This window comes from Podarcis melisellensis, assembly GCF_964234715.1.
Source record: "Podarcis melisellensis genome assembly, chromosome: 4".
Classification (NCBI taxonomy): domain Eukaryota; kingdom Metazoa; phylum Chordata; class Lepidosauria; order Squamata; family Lacertidae; genus Podarcis; species Podarcis melisellensis.
The window spans coordinates 49530135-49550600 of NC_138531.1; the positions used below are offsets into that span (position 1 = coordinate 49530135).

At 41.1% G+C, this 20466-nt stretch overlaps 1 protein-coding gene across 8 annotated transcripts in view; it reads right to left on the reverse strand.

Annotated features, from left to right (window-relative positions):
• Positions 1 to 1113: 1113 nt before the first annotated feature.
• PDE9A (phosphodiesterase 9A) overlaps positions 1114 to 20466 on the reverse strand; it is a 66373-nt gene continuing 47020 nt past the window's right edge. For all 8 annotated transcript variants that reach the window (XM_081907955.1, XM_081907954.1, XM_081907957.1 and 5 more), the window contains 12 exons: positions 18250 to 18331; positions 16981 to 17055; positions 14490 to 14576; positions 13151 to 13255; positions 11123 to 11205; positions 10310 to 10466; positions 8908 to 9021; positions 8214 to 8318; positions 6952 to 7080; positions 6426 to 6521; positions 4645 to 4719; positions 1114 to 4020 (listed from right to left, as the gene is read on the reverse strand). In XM_081907955.1, coding sequence (XP_081764081.1) covers positions 4669 to 4719; positions 6426 to 6521; positions 6952 to 7080; positions 8214 to 8318; positions 8908 to 9021; positions 10310 to 10466; positions 11123 to 11205; positions 13151 to 13255; positions 14490 to 14576; positions 16981 to 17055; positions 18250 to 18331 — 1084 coding nt within the window. In that variant the 3' untranslated portion in view covers positions 1114 to 4020; positions 4645 to 4668. The remainder of the gene's footprint in view (positions 4021 to 4644; positions 4720 to 6425; positions 6522 to 6951; positions 7081 to 8213; positions 8319 to 8907; positions 9022 to 10309; positions 10467 to 11122; positions 11206 to 13150; positions 13256 to 14489; positions 14577 to 16980; positions 17056 to 18249; positions 18332 to 20466) is intronic.

Here is a 20466-nt window from a genome sequence, read left to right on the forward strand (position 1 = left end):
CCACTCGCTAAATCACCTCTCAGATATTTACTTGTCTTCCTACTTCCTGACTCAGCTTATTTCGCTACACTAACTCAACCTACCCACAGACTCTATCCCAATTCACTCCCACTCCAACCAACCTCCCAACAAACTCTCCCCTTCACCCCTCCCAGAGCTGGTTTTATGGTCCCTCTGACTCCACCCCTCTGGGTTCTGATTGGGTAACCTGTTTAACTATTTCACCTCCAGCGCTCTCATGTTAACGTTACAGGGAGTGCCCAGGTTTTTTCAGGGGTTTTTTGGAGGGGATTGCCCAATTGCCACAACAGCCCTTGTCACAGCCACCAATCGTCAGCCCAATTGCCACAGCAGCAGCCAATCCACAGCAGCCTTTGCCACAGCTACCAATCACACACACAATCGCCGCTGACAAGCTCCTGCTAGTGCTGCAACCAATCGCTCATTCCCCATCTGCACTATCCATGTATAAGACGACCCCCCCATTTTGAACATTATTTTACAGTAAAAAAAACCTTGCTTATACATGGAAAAGTACGGTAATTTTATTTCTACTGTACTAGAAGCCCGTGGGAGCTACTGCCCACTGAACTGGTAGGGTAGAAGGTCTACTCCTTCCTTGGAATAAATGATATTTGTGCTTCAGCTTCTCTTTCCCTCCCTCCATCTTTCCTTTTAGCTCTCATGCAGGTGCTCACAAGGCACTGCAGTATGTAGTATTTGCATTCTAACTCCCCTCTTTAATCAGCTCCATGCATGTCTGCCTGGCACCTTTTGTGCTTCTCTCTATCTCTTTATACTTGACATTAGATCCATCCAATCTCTACCACTTGGTAGATGTAATGCCAGAACTGCTTGTTCAACTGGAGTAACCAACTTCTTATTTTTGTAACAACCCGAACAGTAACAAATCTTTCTGTTTTGTAATAAACTGTGTTTTCTTTGATTCTCAGCTTTGGATTTTTGTTTGGATAGCTAATTCCCCACTGCACACTAAGTCTGAGCTAATGACCTGAAGTCCCATGTTCCTCCTCTCCACATACATTGATTTGTTCACTGGGATGACAATAGCAGTAGTTCAGGGACATTTGACAAATGTCAGGAATACAACCATGCTGAAGACAATATCAGATTTATTCTACTTCTGTTTGAAAAAGAAATTACAACAGTTTGGAATAATAAATTTTGTTCACTCAATGAACAGGTGCCTTCAAACAGCATGTAATAAACTAGAGATATTTCATCTGCGGCTTCTTCAGTTGTGTGACTGAGGAAGAAGAATGCTTAGAAATTTACTAGCTCTGGTTAAGGATGCCTGTCCACATCCCATGTGGATTTCAGAGCAGATCGAACAGTATTTCTGGTCAACAGAAATGGATCAAAATGCAGTAATGGACCATCTCCCAAAATACATATTGGAGAGCTATCATCACCAAGAAAAAAACATCTACACACAAACAATACAAGAGTAAAGGTTTGCTGTTCCAAAATGTTTTGTCACACTTAAAGGTGGCACGATTATTATTCAGTGCTGGAGAGCCAGGTGTTAGTCACTGAGATCCTTTGATAAGGGAAGCCTGAGTGTTAGCAAGATATCCCCTGTTTTGCATGGAAGAAAGTCTGAGCACCCACCTACACAATTTCTTTTAAAATCCAAACTGAGATTCAGAAAGCAGCTCTGCAGCTCACAGGCATATGGCTTGGGTACATGTGCCCTTCAAACGGAGACACAAGCATCCTTGGATGGCAACGCCTTCCTTATGCATTACTCTAGATTTATAAACTCACTTTAAAAGCAACCTAACAAAAGCCTATGTAGAAATTACAGTGCATACTCCATTTAAAACATATACATACATGAATAGTACATAGAGGTGCAACAGGATTTCTTACATTTCTCCCAGAGCAAATCCAAGGCATCTTTCATAAACCACACCTTTCATTTTGCGTCTTGTGCTTCACTTCCAAGTACATTTCCAACAGGATGCTGTGGAAGGCATACATGACCATCAGTTGCACCAAAGGATATCTCCCTTGGCTCGTACTTGAATACTGATGTGTCTCTAGACTTTGGGAGAACTAAGAGCATAGAAGGGGAAATTTCACCAGATGTGGGATTCCCCAGTCCTCTCTTTTGTACAACAGTCCTTCTGTGGATCTGAATGTGAATGCTCAGGGCGCCCTAGTTGCTGACACTTAAGTCCTGTGCCTGTCATAGGTTTTCTAGGGGACCTTGCGCAAACCAGATTAAAGTGGTACCTCGGTTTACGAACTTAAATCTGTTCTGGAAGTCCGTTCTTAATCCAAAACCATTCTTAAACTGAGGCACACTTCCCTAATGAGGCCTCCCACCCCTGGTGCCCTTCCACTGTTCGGATTCCATTCTAAGACTGAGGTAAAGTTTGCAAACCTGGACACTATTTCCGGTTTTGCAGAGTTCGTAAACCGAATTGTTCGTAAACAGGACTGTTCTTAAACCAAGGTACCACTGTAGTTTCTTCATGTCCGACGTTCCTTTCTGTAACCTGGGAGCAACAACCCATGCCCATTTCAGTTGGATGCGTTGGTCCCAAACTCTCATTGTTCAGTATTAAAAGCGCACACTGTCAGCATTAACCTTAGCAATTCCCATCCAAGCAAAATGGCTGCCAGCTTTTGTCCAATAAAAGCTGCCATGTGAATTTAAGCACTGTATTAATCTGCCCAAGTAGGTCTTGAAGGCCACATGCAAAAGTTTTTCCTAGCTCTACAGCTCAAGACTCTTCTAATTGTGGAGGTTTCAGAGACTGAATCTCAAACTGTAAGCATGGAAAACACATGCTAATAGTCCCTCACCATTACAGACCCTTCTCAGGCACTGGGTGTGTGGTATATTCTCCACAGAAAAATATAATAATTATAGAGCCTTCATTAAACAAATCTCAGTTGTACATAGCATCTAGTCAAATCTAGACTAGATTCTTGCCAATATATGTGTAGGCAAATATAATGCCAGTTTATCAGAGTTTTCGGTTAGCTGATTAGTTGAGATGCCACATTCATTAAACCAGAACATGATGCAGGAAATGTAAATAAAGTAAAATAAAAAAAACTTATGAAAATATCTTCTTTGTTGAAGAGTTAGCTATTTATTACATTTATACTCCACTCTTCCAAGAAGGAACGCAGATTAGCTTAGTTCTGGTTCCTCTGAAATTTGAGTTCCTATCCAAGCAGTTTACAGTGCTAGACCTGTCAAACTTTGGCAACAGGAACTGCTTCATGTTCATAACATACTTGGGGGCCTTTTCAATTCTCTCAGTGCTCAGGGATAAGGTAACTGGAAACCTGTAGGCCACATCTGTCTCTCTAAAGGACCATCATCTGTACTCCTCAGTTACTGACCCAAAAACAAAAGGGGGAACAGCATATGCAGAGAGGGACTAGGGCGGCAGGGCTGAGGGACTGGGCTATCATTTCACCCTCCCTCGTGAAGGGTTTTCCTGGCCAATAGTTGCTGACCAGAGAAGAGAACATTAAGCTTCTCAGCTTGCTATTGGTTTTGTCAAATCCCTCGGCAAGGTGACACTTCTAAATCGTACACAGACATATTGAGATAAATTGTTGTTACTTTAATGCTACACAAAACTACATTTTAAAAGATTTCTAAAACAACTCGCTTAAAAAGTACAGTTTTCCCCAATACATCTCCATATGACAACCAGAAGCAGTTAAAAAAGAAGAAGAAGACATATAAAATCTTAAAAAGAGAATAATTACAGCAGCCATTTTTTGGTATAAGAATATATTATTTAGAAGATTACTTTTTCTTTAAAAAAATGTACAACAGCAGAGATTCCTTATTGTCTACATCCATAAGGATAAATACTAGGGTTCTTTTTTTATATAAAAAAGGAACTTGGAAAAAGTGCTTGTGGCAGTGTCAGCTGTTCAGTCTCATCCTCCGTCAGTGCTGTGCAATCCCATGATGCTTAGCTAGACTTGGCAAACCTCTAAAGGATCTTTGTGTCCATTATAATGCTGGAATTAAAATACAAACATCGTTAGGCCCAAAGAATGAGGTCTCATCCACTCAGAATAATTTTGGGCAGCGCTCAGACGTGCTGATTCAGCACACCTTTTAAGCCACACACACAGCAACTGTGGTAATCCCTATTTGGCCACATTTACACCATACATTTAAAGCACTAAGAGACCACTTTAAAGAGCCATAGCTTCCCACGAGGAATTATGGAAGCTGTAGTTTGTTAAGGCTGCTGGAAGTTGTTGAGAGACCTTATTTTGCCTCACAGGGTTACAATTCTCAGAGTGCTTTAACAATCAATCCCTCTTCTTAGGGAACTCTGGAAATTGTAGTTCTGTAAGGGGACTAGGACACTCCTAACAACTCGAGAGCGCTCTCTCTCTCTCTGCTTTTCATTACTGGTTTTATATTGTATAAATAGTTGGTCAAAAATGCATTACAATTCTATTTCATTTTGTTTTTCACAAGCATATGTTCAATATATTGCAGAGAAACTAGCTGGATTTTATCAGTTTATTTGCTGAAAACACCTCATGCCATAGGCAATTTTCTATATAATGTTTTAAATGTTGTCACCATGTTTCTTAATGTGAAAGTATCCTTTAAAGAGGGATAATTACCCTGATGTGCCTTGCCTTTGCTTTTCACTTCTCCTTGCTTCCAATTGCCAAACTTTCGTTCTTCTTCTTCTGTAACTAATTAAGAGTAGAATGGAATAATTAACAATGGGAGTCACGAGGCATCTGATTTGTCAGTATAGTAGCCATCGAGTCATTGGCGCAACCCAGCAAATATGAACATCAGTACATGAAATCTGTTCGTTTCAATGGAGTTTCCTTACAATGTGCCCCAAAGGATCTGCAGCATCAGTGATGGGTGTACAGGAACCATTATTTTTCTCTCTGGGTGTTAGTTTCCTCTGGGTACCCAACACACGTAGGCACCAGTGGGGAATGCAAGAGAGTGTGACCTGCCTTTTGAGTAGGGGTGGCCCATCCCGTTTTGCCACCCAAGAGAGCCAGTGTGGTGTAGTGGTTAAGAGCGGTGGACTCGTAATCTGGTGAACCAGGTTCGCGTCTCTGCTCCTCCACATGCAGCAGGTGGGTGACCTTGGGCTAGTCATACTTATTTGAAGTCTCTCAGCCTCACTCACCTCACAGAATGTTTGTTATGGGGGAGGAAGGGAAAAAGAGATTGTTAGCCACTTTGAGACTCCTTAGGGTAGTGATAAAGCGGGATATCAAATCCAAACTTTTCTACCCGAGGCAAAACAGGAAGCTGCTGCCCCTGTCTCCTGCCCAACTTAGGAAGCTTACTGGAGTTGTGTGGCAGTACCTTCTGGTAAGATCTTGTGGAGCTCTCGTGAGATGGGAAGAAATGGAACATGATCGTTATAAAAATCTAGCTTGGAATGAAGCCAGATCAATAAAGCTAGGAGAATGAAAAGCCCATAGTGAAAAGATTACAAGGTGAAACATTGGGCATCATTTGGGGCCAATGCTGAAAAACTAAAAGCAGGCTTCTCTGTCATTGGCTAGCTTACTCTCTGCCACTCAGAAGGATGGCTCTGTCTTCATTCTTTGCCACTGCGATCCAAAGGCCATTTGACTGCCTCAGCAGGAGCCACAAGCACTTGACAAAGGAGAGCTATAATTTGCTCCGCATGTGTTCTGCTTTGCATGCATCATTTTCCTATTAGTTGCCTTATTACCAGAAGTGCTATGCTACTATGCTTAAATGAACCAATTAATTCATGAAATTTGTACATCCCTGTTTTATTGGCATCGAAGGGAACCTGTGGTGGCTTCCTTCCAGAGGGCATTATAGCATTACACATGAGAATGTAGGAATCTTTGCTTCAGTGTGAAAATCACAAAGCCTGTTTTATCAAGCACAGTTGTAAGTGAAGTTAGAAAATCTTCTCATGTGTTCTGTGGCGTATTCACAGCCAGAACCAGCCATACCCTTTGGTTCAAAAGTTCCCATTACATTAGACCTGTTCCTCAACTTACTATTAAGGCTGTACTCCGACATACTTATTTGGAAGTAGGGATGGGAAGAAATTTGATTTGGTTAGGATTTAACACAAACCTACCAATTTGCACAATATGTGACTGAAGCACAGCTATCCTTCAAAATTTGCACTTCTATAAAATTTGCACTTATATGAATTTTGTATTGCATTTCTTGAAACAAATAATGCACACAAAAATGCATATAGTTGGGCAAGTATGTGCAAAAATGCATATATTTGTGAAAATGGCATATAAAAATGTGTTGTATTAGGAGAATTCTTGCAAGAAAAACCTCAAAATCCTGATTCCTCTAAGGGAGTCTGGGTGTTGCCTTTTCAGCCTCTGCAGTTGTCCTTGTTAATCCCACAAACAGAAGCTTGTCTTACCTCTTTCACAGCATCATCTATTTGCTTCAGCTCCTCATAGCGATCCCTGGATTCCCAAAGTGGTTGGAGCAATACTTCTTCAACCTCTGGAAAAAGCTAAAACAAAGCAAGAAAGGTAAACTAAAATTGGTTTCCAATAACTATGTGTTTTGAAATGAGAAAAATTCAGCATAATTCAGTATAAATGAGTTATTAAAAGCCTGGAATGTTAGTACTGTCCCCCCCCCCCCACTCCTATGCTTGCTAATGGCAAGTTTTTCTTTGTGGTGGATTTGTAGCTGGGCCTGGAAGACATAGCCTTCCATCCCTTCAAGTTGTATTTTACTTGTAAACACCTATGAGATGATTGCTAATCACATTGGGTGTTTCCAAACAATGGTTTTTTGGTGGGTGGGTTTCAGTTGCATACCAGGAAATCCAGGTTGTGCAATTAAAGTGGATTTGGGGTTCTTGCACCCCTCAAAAAAGCTATGAGAAAATGCACTTGATCCAAGGGCTTTTGATCAATCAACTTCTTTGACCTTACCTTTGTTACAGTTTCAAACATTGGGATAAGAACAAACTTCAGGAAGCCTATCTGTGCTGTAGGTTTGGTCACTTTGTCTCGGTCCATGAAAGGGGCCACCGGAAGGCCTTCGGACTTTTCTCGGTCACTCTAGGACAAAGTAGCAATACATTAAGTAAATTCAAACCAGTGGTCAATATTTATCTAATTTGGAATGATATAATTGGTTATTATGTGTGACCTGTTTATGCTGGTTTTATTTTTTTTTTAATTATAATTGAAAGCTGCAGCTGAAAGATTTTCAGACCTACAGAAATTTGGGTCGTTGGAGGAAAAGTGGGAGGGTGGCAGAGACACCTTCTGGGGGTTCTCAGCAGGGAAGATTATGTGCACCCTAAACACACTTATCTGGAAGTAAGGCCCATTGAATACAGTGTCGGATTGCTCTGCAAATGAATGAAGGGCAAACTGAACATTCTTTCATCTTTTTCACTTTCTGCTATTATTCAATGGCTTTTTTGGCTGTATTTTAAATTTTCCACACTGGGAACATGTTAAATCAAGAAATAATAGAACTGCCTTTTTGTGCTGCCTATCACGATCAAGCCTTACTTGGTGTGATGTCAACTGCCACAGCCTGTATATACACATTGTGTTGACGGATTCGAGAGGGCAAATGGACTGCTACTTTTTTTTTGTTACTTCCTGCAGTCATCTCCAAATAAAATCCGGTAAGAAATGATAACGATGTGGCACCATAAGGTGCTTTTTTCCAACACTAATGAGATTGTCCTTTTGAAATGATCACAGCGCTTTCTTTCTTTTTCGTTTCGCCTTTCTCTTAAAAAACCCCCAACTTTTCAGTTCTAATAGGCTTAGTCATGAATGGTTCAAAGCCACAGATATAAATAATCCAAACTTAACCTACATGGTGCTGCTTATTTAGCTGACATTTTCTACAAAGTCCTTGTCCCTGTTTGGTTTCAAAATGGTTTACATGCTGAGTTAACTCCTAAAAACAGCCCTGTTAGAGAAAACAGGCAGCAATCTGCTAACTTTTGCATTTCTGGGCTGTGATTGCCCTTTTAGGCTACAAATTACAGTCAATTACAATCACTTTTATTCAAAGTACATCATCAGAATGACACACTTTCAAGACCCTGCTGAGAAAGGGTCTTTCATCTTGGTGGACCTAGAAAGTCAGGCACTGTTACTGGATAACTTCCAGCTCTGTTGTATTGAAACATGAACTACTACGGCAGTTCCACTGGGTGTACCCTTACCTGCATAAAATACTCCTCTAATAAGCAGTCTACCCATGGCTCTGCCACTTCCATTGGGCGAACTTCATTGGAGATATCACAGCATTTGATCAGGACCATCTTTAGCTGAAAGGAGGAGAGCATTTTACAGTGTGGTAAGAAATCTGCCAAGGGACGTAGGTGGTGCTGAGGGTTAAACCACAGAGCCTAGGACTTGCCAATCAGAAGGTCGGCGGTTCGAATCCCCGCGACGGGGTGAGCTCCCGTTGCTCGGTCCCTGCTCCTGCCAACCTAGCAGTTTGAAAGCACCTCAAAGTGCAAGTAGATAAATAGGTCCCCCAGAGTCATCCATGACTGGACCTAATGGTCAGGGGTCCCTTTACCTTTACCTTTACCTAAGAAATCTGCCATGTTTACCTGCACTTATTACCGGGCCATGTTTCCTTCATTTCTCAGTGAGATGTCAGCACTGAAAATAGGGGCACCTCCAGCCTGCCATTAGGTTGTGGCTGTACACAGCAATAAGCTGTTCTTGGTATTAAAGTGAATTTGTACTGTATTTGTGCTGAACTTTCAGCTTCTACTCCTGCTACATGACATGTCCTGTGACACCCCCACGTTGGTGCCTCCACACTGGCATTGTTTGACTCAGGCTGTTGTTCCTGTCCCCCACTTTGACCCCTTTAACATCTGAAAACAGAGAATATTGTCTTACCTGGGTCACGTGCTCCTCATTTGAATAGTCAAACTTGTCCAGTATTTCTTTGAAAGCGTCCAAAATTTCAGCGTGCCTTGCCATGTCTGTTGCTAGGATTAATGTAATTATCCCCTATGTGAAACAAACCAACCAACAATATTGTAAGACGTTTATATTTCTTAAGGTAGAAATGACCTTCCTTACTATGCCCCTGATTCAAAATTGGGAGTCCCCAAGGTTGCTTTTACAAAAATGAAAACATTTGGTGTTTAAAACCAAGAGCTGCAACACTGAAAAAACGTATCAGTGTTCTTAGGCAATTTGATTAAGGCACATGCGATATTCAAATTGGTGGGGAAAGACATTTATTTTATTTATAGATAAAAGGTAAAGGACCCCTGGACAGTTAAGTCCAGTCAAAGGCAATTATGGGGTGTGGCGCTCATCTCGCTTTGAGGCCGAGGGAGCTGGTGTTTGTCCACAGATAGCTTTCTGGGTCATGTGGCCAGCAAGACTAAACTGCTTCTACCGTAACAAGACACTGTGACGGAAACCAGAGTGCATGGAAACGCCGTTTACCTTCCTGCTGCAGCAGTACCTATTTATCTACTTGCACGGGTGTGCTTTCAAACGCCTAGGTTGGTAGAAGCTGGGAGAAAGCAATGGGATATCACCCTGTCGCGCAAATTCATACTGCTGACCTTCCAATCGGCAAGCCAAAGAGACTCAGTGATTTAGACCACAGTGCTACCCGTGTCCTTTATTTTATTTATATCCTGACCTTCAACAGGTTCTCAGAGCCTTACAGAAAGTTTCATTTTTTTTTAAGAATCAAAACAAGAACACCAGAACACCACAATATAAAAGAGCAGTTTGTGACCATGATATGTGAAGTGCTTATTTCCCCAGGTTTTGGCTTATTTTCTCAAACCACAACCAATGCTTAATTTCTAAAATAAGAGATGCTGAGGTTTAAGACTGCCTATCAATTTGACCTAATTATAGATTTTGGGGGTCTGGTTGTAAAGGTTTTGAATGGTAGCAATCACTCTGGACAAGCTCATAGGCACTCTATACAGTGCTACCTCGGGTTACAAACACTTGGGTTACAAACTCTGCTAACCTGGAAGTAGTACCTTGGGTTACAAACTTTGCCCCAGGATGAGAACGGAAATCGCGCGCCGGCGGCATGGCAGCAGCGGAAGGTCCCATTAGTGAAAGCGCGCCTCAGGTTAAGAAGGGTTTCAGGTTGAGAATGGATCTCCGGATTGAATTAAGTTCGTAACCCGAGGTACCACTGTACTTTACGTTTTCTCCACATGTCTCATGACTGAGCCCAGGCATTTCATTAATAATAGCAGATGGTCTCTGACAATAATACACATTGACAGGAACTTTGCCACATCTTTCTGACCCATACCTGCCTAATCCATTTGAACTGCTCCTTATCAACATGGGACAAAATGTTGCATTCTGGCTGCGCAAGGATCTGGAAAGCCACAGCACAGTGGTGGTTCTCCAGCGGGGAAATGTCATTGTAGCGCACAGCAAGCTCCGTCCGTGCATTAATTTGGTACCTGGTGTGAAGGAAACACATAGAAAGAAATGCACAAGCAGCCCAAAGGGAAGGTGCTCATCTGTAGTTTGAAGGCAATATGAAATTTGTGGGATTCTGAACTCCTAGATGTCAGAGTCTCTCCCACATCCAAGTGAAGCCTTTTTTAAATGAGGCAAATTCCAAAGGGATAGATAGTCATGTTAGTCTGTTCTTGTAACAAAACCTTGGAGGGTTTTTTGTGGTACCCTTAAAAACATAAACAATGTGTGGCATAAGCTTTTCTGATCCAGAGCCCACCCTGTCAGGTGCATGTCAAAGGTAGCTCTATCTCAAGCAAGTTTATGCCAAAAGAAATTTCTCAGGTTTTATTTTTGGTCTGCATTTGCTCGAATACTATATATTTTGGAAAGTGGTTTGTCTGTCTGTCCACCTGTTATTTATAGGTTCAGCCACCTCTTTATAACATCACTGTCAAATATGGCATGCAAATTCATGAAGTGGGGGCAGCAGTCTTCATTGATGTTTTGATGTTGGGCAAAGATGGCGTGACTCTGCCAATTTTTGTGTGTGACGGGCCCAAACTCACTAATTACACTATCCTGGGCAGCACCGGACACTTCATGCTAGTACTTTACATTCCTAATCATTCTTTTCACACACAAAAAGGATACATACGTGTTGTTATATCCAGGGTGATCCAGATCATGACACACTGATGCAGTCATTAGTATTAAGATATCCATTTGAGAAAGCTTTACCTAACCAGGAAGAAGAAGAAAATGCAGCACATTAATTCAAATAGCTTTTATAATAAGGAAATCATATCTAACATTTCAAAATGTGCAGTTCTAACTAGGGTTCAGCGCACAGTTTAATAACTACATGCTTTGCAACTTAGACTAAAACTATAATGACGACAACAGTGAAGTCTTCAACCCTGCCTCTGGTGCATAATTAACAACAGGACGGAATAGAGAAAGTGAAGTTTGCACAATAGTGGATAAATTTAATTTAAAGTCAAAGGTTTCTCATCTTGTAAGAAATTATGCCAAGATTTGTGTTAATTATAAAAAGCTATTTATTTGGGCATTCCATGCACTACTTGAGCTTGGAAGAGAAGTGTGAAGAATAAAGGCTTAGGGTCTATTTTTTGCTTGGGATAACAACCAGGGCCATGTTGTTGTTTAGTCATTTAGTCGTGTCCGACTCTTTGTGACCCCATGGACCAGAGCATGCCAGGCCCTCCTGTCTTCCACTGCCTCCCGCAAACCAGGGCCTACTTGAATAAATAATGCCAGCTGATTTTAGCCACAGACTGCTGTTGGTTGTCTTGATTATAGACCACTTAATCTGTTTATGAAAATTTGACCTCCACCCAGCAGAGGCAAGAACCCAAATATTGCTTTTATTAGCAAGGGTCAGTTTCCTAATATTGTGTCTAACTAGGCAGGGAGGGGAAAAACCACCCACAGTCAAGCTGTTCAGGTTTGGAGTATCACTAGCTAGACACCATTGCCAGTTTTGCTGTACAGGTGAGGACAACACGAAGGCCAAAGTTCCTTGCCTTTACCTTCCTACCAACTTCAGCAAGGGCAGAAGTACCGCCTTGGTATCCCTTCCTCCGACTTAGGTGCAAGAAGAAGTTAAGGCACTTTGTCCACACTGAAGCTGGATGGAAGAGGAAGCCAAGATAGAAGAGTTAAGTATGCCATATAGTATTGTCATTTTAAAAAAGCAGCTGCAGGGAGCCCTGATTCCGAGTTGGACAGTGCAGTGAGATCGATTATGCTATTTGCCTTGGGAATTAACAGCTATGGGCACAAGCAGTGGCTAGGGGGCGGTGTTCGTTGGGGAAAATGGCACAGGGCAGGAGTTAATCCCTCTCTCCCATGCCATGGTTCTGATCTGGATCAGGGTCCACCACTGCTGCCTTTTTAAAAATCTCTCTCTCTCTCAACATACAATGCAATCATGTATTTGGGATATCATTTAGTTAAATCCGTGGTTCCCAAGGTGGGGCACATACGCCACAGGGGGGCAATTTGATTTTTAAGGGGGGCAATTTGAGAGTGACAGTGAATGACCTTTTTAGGCTTCCCCCACCTGAATAGGAGTTTACAGGGGCTGGGCATCAGGATTTTAGAGATGCTTAGGTGGGGCATGGCCAAAAAAAAGATTGGGAACCACTGAGTTAAATGTATTTCAAAGCTGGTGGGAGCTTCAGTAAGGTGTGGAGCCCAACCAGAATTATGCTCTGGGCCTACAACCTCTCATGGAACATTCCAGGTTTACATATTCAGTAACTCCTGCACTTGCCAAGATTTCTATCTATGTGTCAGTTCATAGAATTGTAGGGTGGAAGGGACCATGAAGGGCATCTGGTCCAACCACCTGCAATGCAGGAATCTTTTGCCCAAAATGAGGCTCGAACCCATGACCCTGAAATTAAGAGTCCCATGCTCTACCTACTGAGCTATCCCAATTCATTTCATTCACCCTTTGGTTCTCCTCTCAAATGCAAACAGATTAAAAATGGTGGTTTCCCCGGCACAACTACATGCCTTTCAATAATCAACAACCACCACTTCTGGATAAAATACATTATTACAGGCAGAAGACTATTGCTTTCACAATTTGTGTGTGTGTGTGGGGGGGGGGGGAACTAGAGAGAGAGAAAGCCAATGCAGCCAAAGAAAGACACACCTGGAGACTGCAGAGAGAGATCATACTGTACATCATCTGGGTAACGCAGAAGCAATGTCGAAAATTATGGAATGGATTGTTTCTGTAATTGTCATGAATACACAGCTAAAAACAAAAAGGGAGAAATTTATGAGGAAAACAAGCATTTGGCATTTAATCCTCCCAACCAACACTTTGATGCTATAATTATAGCCCCTTGGAATCTGTGCTTTACAAGCCCATGCCATGCTGATAAGGTAACTGGGCCCTGCAGAAATAAGGAGAAGGTTGACTCTTCCTCTTATTTCTTTTTCTCCCCTCTCCCCTGTTGCTGCTGTGCCCCCTTTTTTGTTTTTCTCAGTTTTGGACACTCCCCCTCCCATTGGCACTGTGACCTCCACCATGTAGGTAAAGAGTTAAAATATTGATGAAAAGACCCCAAGCCCTCCCCCATTTGCTGAATAATGAAACACATGGACAGCACCAGTATTTTAGGTTAATGGGTGAATTTAGGCCACAACTTTATTGGTTACAGAACAATGGGGGTGGAGACGCTCCTTCAGGTATACTGGAACGAGGCTGTTTACTGCTGTAAAGGTCAGCACCAACACTTTGAATTGTGCTCGGAAACGTACTGGGAGCAAATGTAGGTCTTTCAGGACCGGTGTTATATGGTCTCAGCAGACACTCCCAGTCACCAGTCTAGTTGCCACATTCTGGATTAGTTGTAGTTTCTGAGTCACCTTCAAAGGTAGCTCCACATAGAGCGCATTGCAGTAGTCCAAGCAAGAGATACCCAGAGCATGCACCACTCTGGCAAGACAGGGCGCAGGCAGGTATTATTTTTTATCTTTATAAAGTTGCTCATTAGGTAGTATAATTGCTGAATGATTTTTCAGCTCATTTGGATGTTGTTGCAAATGCAAGCTAAGTTTAATTAATGGATACAGCTCAAAGCAAAAGTGATGCAAATTGATGGCATATGAGACATTTCAGATAAACAAGTCATACTTTTGATGATAAGCTTCTTGTTGTTGTTGTTATTGTTGATACTAATAATAAATGTTGCCACTTGACACCAGGCATTTTAATTTGGATACAACTGTTGATTGGGTTGCTTATTTAAGTTTTTTGTTTAAAGAAGGGATTGACTGATGTCAGTATTGGATGGTGTCAGAATGGCAATCCTTTTGTTCTAAGAATAATATGTATTCTATATACTTTATGTGTTGGACAAGTGTTCGTTATACTCTGCTTACACTTTTTTTTTTAAATCTGTGAATATGTAAAACTATATGCCCATTTTTAAAAAAAATCACAAATATTTTAAATCCCATACAAGTTGCTCTTTAAATCTTACCAGCCATCGCTTCAATGTGATAGGGTTGATGTTAAAGTCTTTCACTAATCCTAAATCATGATACATATGTTCTAAACAACTCAGCATCTGGAGTAGAAAAGAAAGAATTCTCCTATTATTACATTATTTTCACTAGTGTACATCACTAACACATCAGACACTTAAGTCTGTGACTTAAAAGCACTGCTGAATTCATCTAGAATGCTGAATTTAGAAATGGGATGCTTAATTTGTGAATTCATTGGGTAATCTAGATGAACAAGTCATTATCTCTGAGGCCAAAAACTGAGGTTTAAAAACATAACAATACATTGTTCACCCAAAGCCCTTAGGAATGAAAACTAACCATTACAGAGGATACAATCTCATATCTATAAAAAACCGAGGCAAGACTATTTCTTATTTTTAATGGAAGAGAATAACAGAATTGTATATATGGAAGGGACCATGAAAGTCAACTTGTCCAACCCCCTGCAATGCAGAATTTTTTTGCCCAACATGGCAAAAACCAAAACCTTGAGATTAAGAGTCTCATGTTCTGCAGACTGAGCAATTCCTACTTTAGCTTCATTTGTGACCGAAGGACCAAAATGTCGAACCCAATCACTTGCTGCACAAAATAAAAACCTATAATTCATTTTGCTCATTAGTCCATGGCAAATTCCATGAAGACTTTGAATCACACTCAGTAAGTCAGGTGAGGGGAACCTTTGGGCCTCCAGATATTGCTGAACTACAATTCCCACCATCCCGAGGCATTGCCCATGCTTGCTAGGGCTGAGGAGAGCTGCAATGTCAGCAATGTCTGGAGGGTGAAAGGTTCTCTGCAACTGCTCTAAGTGCAAAGAAGAACAGCAGCAGCAGCAGAGATAATAGCAGTTGGCAACAAGCGTTCTAAGCCAAGCCTTGGCTAAAACTTGGATGTCTTCCTGTAGCTTCTTTAATCTTGCATTCTCCATGCAGCAAACATAGCTGTGTAGCTGCACTGACCAGCACATACACAAGGAAAAAACTATATTAAGACAACAAACATAGGCCATGTCTTTCTTTTTTCCAGTGCTGAATTCTGGTGAGCCAGCATTTGAGCTGAAAGTACATCTCCTTCCCTGCAGTCCATCACAGGCAACACTCCTATATTTTTGTCCTTTAACATGCCACATTAGGAGAGCCAGAGGGAGGTAGAATGCAAAGGGCTAATTCTAAAGACACTTTATGGAAGGCTGTTGTGTTCTTGCTTTGCATTGTAATGATGTAACAGGGGTGTGATTTATAACACTATTAAAAATGCACCACACAAACCTGGGAAAGTGGTAACGTGAATTGAAACACCTCGTATAAACTGCAAATAAACAAAAAGGTGAACGTATCCAAATGAGGCTGTGACACTGTTCACATAATGGTTTATGCATTTGCTCCTGAGATGACATATGTTACTAGAAACTTGTATCTAATGATGTGATTTGCTGTCTGTACCACCAATAAGACAAGCTAGGAAAATGTTTTTTCTGTTTTCTGTTTGTATCTAAAAGTCCCCTCCCCCAACTATTTTGGAAAAGATGTCATAAAAAAGAGAGACAGCTTTGTTTAACTGAAATTGTCACAGGAGAATTGTCATAGCAAACTGATCCTCGTGCAAACTCATGGCAATTATAAAGACAGGAACAAATATGATGAAGCTGCTACATCGGCTTTGCAGATCTTAAAAATAAAAATATGTTGCACATTCCACTTTTCCATGTTTTTTGCACTCTGATGATTAGCCAGAATAGCTCCTTTTGTAAATTCATCACAGAGTCATTCTGGTTAGAAAAACAACAACAAATAAGGCAAACGGCACTAATCTAGCAAGCCTTAAAAATAAAATACAGTGAAAATAATATACAGACTTTTCATTTTCATTGATTGCCTGAACCCAACTTTTTATTCAAATTAGTACAAATCAGATTTCCCCTTTCATTTGCAAAGTGAGTCACTTTTTTGTAGTCCATAATTAGCTACAGAAAGGCTTTTGGGTGAAAAGACATTCTCAAAACCAAGTATACTTCAAAGTACAAACGATAATGGGAAAGACCTCTGTTATAGAATTCTTAGTTGAACCACATTAAGGTAAAAAAACCCCTGATCCGATTAGTAAATTGTGCTTTTTGCTTATCAGCTGTCTGAAGAAATTCCTGCTTTACCTATTGTTTATTATGTGAATGGACCTGGTTTTGAGATACAGGTGTCTACTCACATTATGGTACTTTTAACATGCTCCACTGCTCTGATTAGTTCCAGTACTTAGCATTTTTTAGGTTGCATTTATTTACAGAATAAGCCTTCTTAGAGTTTTCATTTATTTGAAGAGCACTTTGTATTTATCTGTACACTTTCATTCTGGTTTCTGTAACACAACCATGTCTAGGTTCCAGTTCTCAAATGCTCCTAAGAGTCCCACAGAACAAACATTTACAGAAGGAGGGACCAGGAATCTGTCTCCATGGGGCATTACCTCATTGGGCTCCCATAGCCAGACGTCAAAGGTTGGTTTCCGAAGAGCTTCTATTGTCTCCTGAGAAAGCATGTACTGCAGAGAAAAATGAGGCATTGTTATGAAATACGATTCTCCACAACACCCGCTTCATATTTTCTCTTGTAGGTCACCCATCTTCATGACTCAGCTCAATAAATTCAATAAGTAAGTAACTAACTTACCCTCTGTATAGGATTTCATTTGAACCAGAGCTAACAGAGGGTGTAGTTCAGGCAGCAACCCCCAAATATATGAATTATAACATTGTGTTCAAGGTTTTCCACTGTCTGTCCCAGGGGCTTAGTGTGGGGGGCACAGAGGGGCTATGGTTGCAGGTGCACAATTTTTGTGGGGGCATGAACCAGATGTCCTAGCACAGCCTGGTCCAGGGCTCATCTCCGTCCACCAAGGGCTGTATCGGCTGGACAGGCTCTCCTTCTGCACAGGCAGCTCAGTATGACCCCACTTTGCTCCAGTGGGGGTGGAGTTGCTCTGGTGGCAGCGAGGGTTGGGCTGCCCCCCCGCACAGAAACCATACGCACCCGCACCCACCCTAGGAACTGATAACCGACACTGTACCCTTGGTCCTCCCCCTCACCATGAAGTAATTACAAGGAGCTTGAAAAATATAGAATTAGGGCCAAGCGAGATGTGATGCTAAATGTGTCTTTCAAGAGCCTCAGTTCTTAAAATAAAATAGCAAGCGTGTGTCTCCTTACCACTTCAAAGTATGGTGAAACGTACCCCAATGAGCATCTATCAGCCCAAACATACTACTTGGAATAGGAATTCAACATATTTTTTTAAAAAATAAATAAATCAGGGAACCTTCTTTCATAGATATGTGACTTGTAATTGATTTGTCCTTTTAAAAGTGTTTGTGGGAGGGGGTGATGGGAAAGTTTTGTTTTTGTTATGTTTTATTCTGCATTTGATGCTGCGAACGGCCCTAAAATCTTTGAATGAAAGGCAGTTTACAAATTTAATAAATAGTAATAATAATAATAATAAAAGAATAATAATTTGTTGATTTAAATATTTTATATCAGCATGGGAGCAATGGAATCTAACCATCACCCGTAGCAAAGTAAATGGAAACTTTAATAAGAGATTTTATTGAGAAAATCTAGGTAGCATTTGAGTAGAAAATGTTCTCATAATAAACAAGGGATGGAAAGGATATTTTTAACTAACGTGATTATCTGCTCTGTAAAACAGAATTTTGAACTCTTATGTGTTGCAGTGTACCTTGGGATAGGATGGAACATCCCTTCGGGGCACCAGCCTCTTGCTCTCATCCAGGAAGCTGTATTTACAGGGGCAGTTGGTCCTGTGTAAAAAAAACAAAATCCAGCCCTCTTTACCTTTTGAATATATTTTTTCAAGCAAATATGAATAAACTAGTTCCTTTGACGTCTACTATCACATGAGATCACAACCAGAGGTACCACTGTACAGGTCTCTAGCCCTTTGAACTTTCCCCAGGCCACACCCCTTCCCCTTAGGCCACACCCCTCACCAGCCCTGCTCCAGGTCCTCGTGGTGCTTTTGCCTGGCAGGAATGTACAGTATCTCTGAACTTGGATAATGCCTCTTGCAAGTCCAGATAGAGGACACAGAGATGTGCTGTGTGTGTGGAAACCTCTTTAACTTTTAAGTGGCTGAAATTTAGCCTACTGGAATGAAAAGTAAGAGTAATATCATTTGTTCTCTGGGTTTCCTGACTTTTTGCTGAATTATGAGACTGAAATTCTATAAGGCACAGCTTTCCAAATCACCACATCTCAAACCTGAGGGAGAGGGAGATAGACAGCTCAAAATTCTGCCTGTCATGTTCCCCTTGAAGGCATACTAGGCCTGTTGGTCAGATTAGAACCTAGTGGGCAGTTGGCAACTTTGTCATCTTCTGTTGGTTAGGGCTAGGCATGGAGACAACTGTCAATTTCAGTTTCTCAAAGTTTCTCATTTTTCCACAACAGTTTCTTTTTTAAGTCCTCATGAGAATCTCAGGATTTCAGTGTGAATTTCTTTTAATATATATGTTTTTGTACACAATTTTGCATTAATATGCTCATGTATGCAAAGCACTTTTCCCCAATATAATGCATTTTGTATGCTATTTACACTAATATATGAATCATATGCCCTTTAAAGTAATCATTTTTTTTAAAAAAAAAACTTTACCCTAGTATATGCATATATGCATTTTTGGCTGGAGAACTGCAATGCAAAATTTGGAGAAGTGTAGAATCCAAAGGATGGCTGTGTTTTGCTTTGAATATTGTTTCAAAAATAGTGAATTAGGTTCACCTTTAAATCTGAATCATTAAATCTGAATCATACTGAATCATATTTCTCTTCCTTCCCCAATTAGAGCGCAGATGCATTAACGAAAACAGAGAGAGCATCGGAATAAGAGAATTCAAAATAGAAAAATGAATCCTCAGCATTGTGCATCAGAAGTTTTTCAGTCCAACTCTTGAGACGAGTATTTGCTTAGCGGCTCAAGGATCAAGACCCTTCTGCAGTAAGTCAACATTGGCTTATGCCGTCACTTCAAACAGCTGGAGCCACGTTGCCTAGGAAACTCAAAGCTACTTGTAATTTTAATCACTAAATTCTGCCGAGGTCTTCCTTCAGGACGAATGTCACACACACAGAGCACATCCTTTTCCTTTCATGCAACGGAATAAATGAAAGGCCCCCAGCAATCTGGAGTATACTGACAAGGTTTGTTGCGATGTCTCAGGCCCAGCTGCTAAAGCAAAAGCCATCTGCTTAGGCTGCAAATGGCAGTGGGTGGGATACAGTGCAAACTTTAGAAGCTGTGATGTTTTAAGAATGTGCTCTTAACTGTGAAGGTGGGGAGGTGAGAGGAGAATATGGCCAGTGTCTTACACTTCCCATTTGTGAAATGGGAAGAAAAGAAAAGATGGAGTGTGAAAGTGGGTGTAAAGTGAATGCGTTTAGAGGGACATAGGCTAACACCTTTTCCTGAAAGCAAAATTATACCTGCTGTCAGACGCAGCATCATTTTTTCTTTTCTTAAGCGAAAGGCCCAGTGGATTATAGAAATACTCAGAAGTGGCCAATTTGGGGAGGCGTTGTTGTGTGCTATCCATTGTCAGACCAGATCCCCAAGATGTGCCCATTTAAACCCCTCAGAACCAGGCTTGAAATCTGGATTGTGAAAATGGAAACAGGTTTTATTGCTTCAATTGAGGAAACGAAAACACTGTAGGACAAATGTGTGCACTTTGGCTTATTCATCCTCTCAAAGCTTCAAGAAAGTTGGTGGAGTACAAGTTGAACCAGTAGAATCTGAGCTGAAATTACGCTCTACTTGACAGGTAATAATTAGGGGTGAAGGAACATCAGCTGCAATCATGTGTATCTTTGCAAAGCAAGGATCTTCTTCTAGCTACTTAGAATAATCAGCTAGATTTAAGTTCTGGGTGAAATGCC